This window comes from Echinops telfairi, unplaced genomic scaffold, assembly GCF_000313985.2.
Source record: "Echinops telfairi isolate 266 unplaced genomic scaffold, ASM31398v2 ScPeMD7_1713;HRSCAF=2227, whole genome shotgun sequence".
In the NCBI taxonomy this organism is placed as follows: Eukaryota; Metazoa; Chordata; class Mammalia; order Afrosoricida; family Tenrecidae; genus Echinops; species Echinops telfairi.
This window is the reverse complement of record NW_022105611.1, coordinates 10,381,888-10,388,718: the sequence shown is the minus strand read 5'-3', so window position 1 is coordinate 10,388,718 and position 6,831 is coordinate 10,381,888. Positions and strand designations below refer to the sequence as shown.

The following is a 6,831-nucleotide window of genomic DNA, read 5'->3' as shown; positions in this document are numbered from 1 at the left end:
GTGGGTGAAGGGAGATGTTGGACAGTGTAAGATATGACAAAATAATAAATTATCAAGAATTCATGAGGGAGGTGGGGTTGGGGAGGGAAGGGAAAAATGAGCTGATACCAAGGGCTCAAGTAGAAAGCAAATATTTTGAGAATGATGATGGCTACAAATGTACCTGACACAATGGATGGCTGTATGGATTATGATAAGAGTTGTATGAGCCCCCAATAAAATGACTTAAAAAAAAGAGAGACATTGTCTAAAGCTACTCTTTCCATAATTTTGATACTGTCCAAAATTTTAGAAAATAACATTTTCCCGTGTATTTTTGGTGTTCTTTCAGCTGCTGGACAAGGACACATAGAATGTTTGCAGTGGTTAATTGAAATGGGAGCTGACAGCAATATCACCGACAAAGCTGGGGAAAAACCTGGTGATGTGGCTAAGCGGTATAGCTCTTTATCTGCTTTGTTCTTCCTCTCTTGTTCTTAAGTTCTTGTTTGTTTGCTTGTACCCAGAACTCTCAGGATTTAATGGATCTATAGGACTCCGCTAAATACTGATGGGATGAAAATTTTCAAGCTGAATTGTGGTTTGCCCACATATCAGCTTCTCTCTCTAAAGCAGTGATTCTCAGTTGGAAAGTACTGTTGGCCTCGTTCTCTGTGAGGGGGCTAGGGAACAGTTAGTGTGTGAGAGGCTGTTACAGTGAATGGGAACCATAATCAACCTTTATGGGGTCAGGTCTAGGAATATTAAACATTCTGTGGTGCTCAGGTCTGTGCTGCACAATGAAGATTTGTCCACCCAGATATTTGCAGCATCCCTGGTGAGAAACATTTTATGACTCATGAAACGGAATCACCAACATGGATTAAAAGCAAAACAAACTGTATGGGTTTTTAATCTTATTTTGGTATTTACATTTGAATTACATAAACATAATGCTTATTATTCAACTCTATCAGCTCATTCAGGTCAGGGTCCCAAAGAATATTAATTCACTCACTTATTCCTTCATTTGTTCATGTATTCAAATTCCCATATAACTACCATGTTCCATATACTGTAGTAAGTCTTAGGGTTAAAATGGTGAAAAATCTCAGTCCCTGCCTTCAAGGAGCTTAAGATCGTGTGGAGAGGCAAACGTGCGAGCATAATTTTATGCTATACTATGGAGTGCATATAGAACTAGGGTAAAGGATGCCTAAGCCTTCCGGGGAGAATAATTACTATAGATGATGGTAAAGTTTGTAAAGAAACTATCAAATGAAACTTGGTAGGGCACTAAACTTCAGTGCAATTTTTGTTTGTAAGCTCTTGTTTTCTGAAAATTTGTCTGAGAGATTTCTTTGAAACCTTGAGGTGTAGTGTTACTAGATCTAGCACCTGGAATGCTTATCAACTCAGGAATACTTTGTTTTTTATCTTTCTACACTCCTCCTCAGTCTCTATAACAACACCGCACTCACACCAACCATTTTGATGCAGGAATTAGAAAGAAGAAATTATAACTAAGTACAGGTACATTCATAGTACTAAATCATCCATGTGACACTCGTGTAAAGAGGACAAATTGATAGATTAAAATTGAGAGTCCAGAAATAAATCCATAATGGTATCCTGGAGGAAGGGAAATCTTTTGAATAAATAGTTATAGAACAGTTGGATAGCCGTATACTCCCCTTATTATTTCCACAAGAGGACTTTACTCCTGGAGTTGGTAGACTGGTGGGATTGAACCACTGATCTTTTGATTCACAGTTGTGTTAACCACTGTGTTGCTGGTGCATAGTGTACATAATATAATTCCCTAAATCAAGTGGAAACTATAAATTCTATTAGAAGACAATGTAAATTGCATTAATTATTGATTTTTTTCTACAGGTTTGCCCACTTGGCAGCGGTAAAGCTACTAGAGGGGTTACAGCACTATGACATCGATCATGAAAGTGAATTTGATGAAAACAATATGAATTTTTTTATGAGACATGGTGTTGAGGGAAGCACTGATGCCAAGGATGATTTATGTCAGAGTGAGTCAGATAAAGCAGACGCCCGAAGTAAGTGTGCCTCTTCTATTGTGATATTTTTTTCCTTAAAAGATGCCATGGCTGGTTGTTAGCAACAATGTAGAAATTATTCTAAAGAAAATTGTACCTATAAAGGTTGGAAAGAGAACATACTTACAAATATAAGACTAGTTGAAGTTCTTGATGTAATGTAACTTCGTCAAAGTTACTGAATTAGAATGATTTAAGAATAGATGCAGATTTCCTGGGCCTGTAGGTTTGCACTAGATGATGGAAATGTTGAGAAATAATCAGATTTAGGATGTATTTAGTAGGTAGAGGTGATAATATTTGCTGACAGATTTAAATGTGAATAAGAATAGTTAAGGGTAAGTCCTTGATTTTTGGCCTTGCCAAGTAAATGAATGTTAGGAGGGGGGAAAAAAATCCCACCTTAAAGGACTGTGCACTCCAGATGGAATAGTAAGAAAGTCTTTTCATAAGTGGAATGTGGACTTTGCCTTGAAGGGCAGCCAGAATTTTAAAAGGTAAGCAGGTAAGGAGGTCATTCCATTCATTCAATATATATGAGCAGGATTTTAAAAGTTTGTGGAAAAATTCCTTTATCTTTATATTCCATTTTTTCTACAAACTTTTCAAAGAATTCTCATGAGTTTAAACTGTTCAGTCTTAGGCTCAGGGCTATGGCAGTGTTGCTTTCTGGAATTTGGAAAACATTCTCAATCTACCCAATACGGTGCTGGAATTTACTGACATCGTGCTTCATCAGTTGTCACCATCTTATTATTTGACATGACTTTGTTGAGTATCTTGTATATGTAAGGTTTGTTTGCTCTTCTGGCAATCCATGGAATACTCAATATTTCTTGCCAAAACCATGATTCAAAGGCATCAATTTTTTATCTTCCATAATCCTTGTTCACCTTTTATGTGCATATAAGGTGATTGAAAATACCGTGGCCTGGGTCAGATGTACCTGAGTCTTCAGAGGACATCTTTGACTTTTAACACTGTAAAGAATGTTTTGGAGGGCTTTTGCTAAGTACAAAGTACTTAAGTAAGGTTTTTAATTTCCTGACTGCTGCTTCCATAGATGCTTGGGTACCCAAGTAAAATTAAATCCCTGGCAGCTCTTATCTTTTGTCTGTTTATCATGTAGTTTATTGGTCCAATTGTAAGGATTTGTATTTTTTTCTTGTTAAAATGTAATCCATATTGAATTTTATAGCCATTAGTCTTCTTGAGTAAGGGCTTCAAGTCCTCTTCCTTTCAGCAGCAAGGTTTTGTGATTTGCATAACAGATTGTTAATGAGTGTTCCTCCTATCCTGATGCCATGCCCAGCTTCTCAGATTATTTGCTCAGGATACAGATTGACTGACTATGGTGAAAAGATACCACCCTGTCCTACAAATTTCCCAATTTTAAACCATGCAGGATCCACGTTGGTCCAAAGTAGATGCTCAGTAAATGTCAATTCTCTTCCTCTTAGTCTCTACAGAGTGTTTTTGGTTATTCTAGCAGAAACAACTAGCTGTACTAATTAAGACTGTATTCTGTAAGTAAAAATTCAATTTAGAGCTAATTAAAAGAATTTTTAAACAGTTCCCCAAACATTGTCAAGTAGAACCTCACTCTTCAGGGGTGAGTGGACGTCTCCTCATTGGTGAATGCAGCCAAGGAAGCCCTGAAGATGTTGACAGCTGGGGTTCCCAACTAAGTCTACCCAGCCAGCCTTATAGTGAGGCTCAGAGTTATTGATAATTCCTAAAAGCTTTATTTTACACAGCTATATTGAGATATACCGTAATTCATACACTAAACCAAACCACTCCTGTAGAGTAGATTTCAATGCATAGCAACTCTGTATAGTTTTTCTAAGACTGTAAATCTTTGTGAGAACAGATCACCTTATCTTTCTCCCTCGGAATGGCTGAAGAATTTGAACTGCTCCTTATAATTCATATAGCATATAGTAATTTATTTATTTAATATGACTTCAATGTAGGATTTTTTAGTATATATTTTTAGTAAAGTTACATATTTTTAATATTGATTTTTAGTATAGTTACAGACTTATTCAGCCATCACCATAAATCATTGTAGAACATTTCTACCATCCTAGTGGTTATGAGTTGGGTTGTGATCTGCATGGTTGCCTGTTCAAAACCACCAGCAGGTCAAAGGGAGAAAGAAAAGGAGTAGAAATACTCCTGTAAACAGTTAACGTCTCGGAAACCCACAGGGGGTCGCTATGAGTCAGCACTGACTCGATGGCAGTGGGATAACTCATTAGCAGCTACTCTCTATTGCCCTGTTTTCCCCATCACCATCCTTAAGCAGCCATTAATGTCATTTCTGCCTCTGTAGGTTTGATGATTCCGGATGGTTTATATTAAAGGAGTCATGCCCCATGTGGCCTTTGTGGCCTTCTTTCATACCATATGTGCCTTTTACATACCATATATACTTGAGTATACACCGAGTTTTTCAGCACATTTTTAATGCAGTTTTTGTGGTAAAATTAGGTGCCTCAGCAGATATTCAGGTTGGCTTATACTTGAGTATATAGGTAATAGTTACAAAGTTCATCCTCGTAGTATAGTTTAGATCTTCAGTCCTCTTTTGGTTTTGGTTTGGATTTGGAGGTTTATAATTAGGGTTAGTTTTAGTGTTAGTTTAGGGTGAGATTTATGTTTAAGATTAGGGTAGGGTTTAGGTTTAGGGGTACACTTAAGATTAGGGTGTTTCAGGTTTAGCATTAGATTTAGATTTAGGGCAAGGGTTTAACTTTAATGTTTGAACTAGGACTGGTGTTAGTGTTAGGTCTTAAGGTTAGGTTTAGGGTAAAAGTTAGCAGTTGATGCTGATGAATAGCCTGGTTTGGCAACGTATTGACAGATAATTGGTGTCAGGGAGAAGAGACAATACCTTGCAAACCTGATCCTGTAAAACAGTGTTTCTCAACTTCTGAACTACTATCATCTTGAACCAGCTAATTCTTTGTTGTGGGGACTGTCTTGTGCATTGTGACAAGCAAAACTATTTCTAGATACTGGGAAGTGTACTCTGGAGGGAGAAAAATCATTGCCTTAAAGCAGCGGTTCTCAACCTGTAGGTTGCGTGCGACCCCTTTGGGGGTCGAATGACCCTTTCACAGGGGTCATCTAAGACCATCGGAAAAAACATATTTCCGATGGTCTTAGGAACCAGACACCGCTCCTTTATCCATCTTCATGTGGGTCCGCCCACATGCAGATATGCCCATCTACAAGAACCTGGTGTGAAGACTGTTACCCATGCTACACCATGCTTCAAGATAAAATTTCATTTATTTGTAATTAGAAATAAATAATTTACATTATATAATGACATATTGCTTTTGTGATTAATCACTATGCTTTAGTTATGTTCAATTTGTAACAATGAAACTATATCCTGCATATCAGATATTTACATTATGATTCATAACAGTAGCAAAACTATAGTTATAAAGTTGCAATGAAAATAAGTTTAAAAAAAAATCATTTTATTGGGGGCTCATACAACTCTTTTCACAATCCTTACATCCATCCATTGTGTCAAGCACATTTGTAAATTTGTTGCCCTCATCATTCACAAAACATTTGCTTTCTATTTGAGCCCTTGGTATCAGCTCCTCATTTCCCCCCTCCCTTCCCGCTACACCCTCCCTCATGAACCCTTGATAATTTATAAATTATTATTATTTTGTCATTTCTTACGCTGTCCAACATCTCCCTGCACCCACTTCTCTGTTGTCCATCCCCCAGGGAGGAGGTTATATGTAGATCCTTGTAATTGGTTCCCCCTCTCCACCCCACCCTTCCTCCACCCTCCCGGTATGTCCCTCTCACTACTGGTCCTGCAGGGTTTATCTGTCCTGGATTTCCTGTGTTTCCAGTTCCTATCTGTACCAGTGTACATCCTCTGGTCTAGCCAGATTGTAAGGTAGAACTGGGATCATGATAGTGGGTGGGGAGGAAGCATTTAAGAACTAGAGCAAAGTTGTTTGCTTCATCGTCAATGATAATAATTTTATGGCTGGGGGTCACCACAACATGAACTGTATTAAAAGGTCGCAGCATTAGGAAGGTTGAGAACCACTGCCTTAAAGGATGGAACACTCCATTAAAATTTTTTTATTTGTTTTGAATAATATTTTATTTTTTTGAATAATATTTTTATTAACATATCTTACTTGTTCCAGTATATCCCTTCCCTTCCCATACAGTTCTGTTGTCCATTCCCATCGGTGGGGCTGTACAGTCATCAGTGCTATCGATTCCCTACTTTTCCCCTTGCTCCCCCACCCTCTCACTTCCTGTGCCCTCAGGGAACCCTTACTCCTGTCAGTGTTTCTGAGGGGTCCTCTACCTTGACTACCAAGTACCGAGCGATCTTAAATGTACAAGTGAACATACACAAATTTAACGTGACCAATGAGCTATATATCACACATATGGACCAGAATATTAAGGAGAGGAAATCTTAAAAAACTAGAGGATAGTTATATGGTTCATCAGTGCCACACTGCACCCTGGATTTTTCCTCCATTCCATGAGGCCCTTCTAAGAGGGACTGTCCAATTGTCTTGCTGTTGGACTTTGAGTCTCCACTACATCCAGTCCCCTTCATATCAATTTGGATGGCTGTTTTTTGAACTTTTGATACCTCTTTCTGTCAACACCTCATGATCACACAGCCTGATGTGCTTCTCCATATGGGCTTTGTTGCTTCCCTGCTAGATGGCTGCTTGTTTAACTCCAAGCCTTTAAGACCCCAGACGCTATA

The 6,831-nt window shown here is 38.2% G+C and overlaps 1 protein-coding gene across 4 annotated transcripts in view; it reads left to right on the top strand.

Moving 5' to 3' along the window:
* Positions 1-6,831, top strand: part of ANKRD42 (ankyrin repeat domain 42) — a 75,005-nt gene that overhangs the window by 48,120 nt on the left and 20,054 nt on the right. For all 4 annotated transcript variants that reach the window (XM_045293214.1, XM_045293212.1, XM_045293211.1 and 1 more), the window contains 2 exons: positions 332-437; positions 1,876-2,051. In XM_045293214.1, coding sequence (XP_045149149.1) covers positions 332-437; positions 1,876-2,051 — 282 coding nt within the window. The remainder of the gene's footprint in view (positions 1-331; positions 438-1,875; positions 2,052-6,831) is intronic.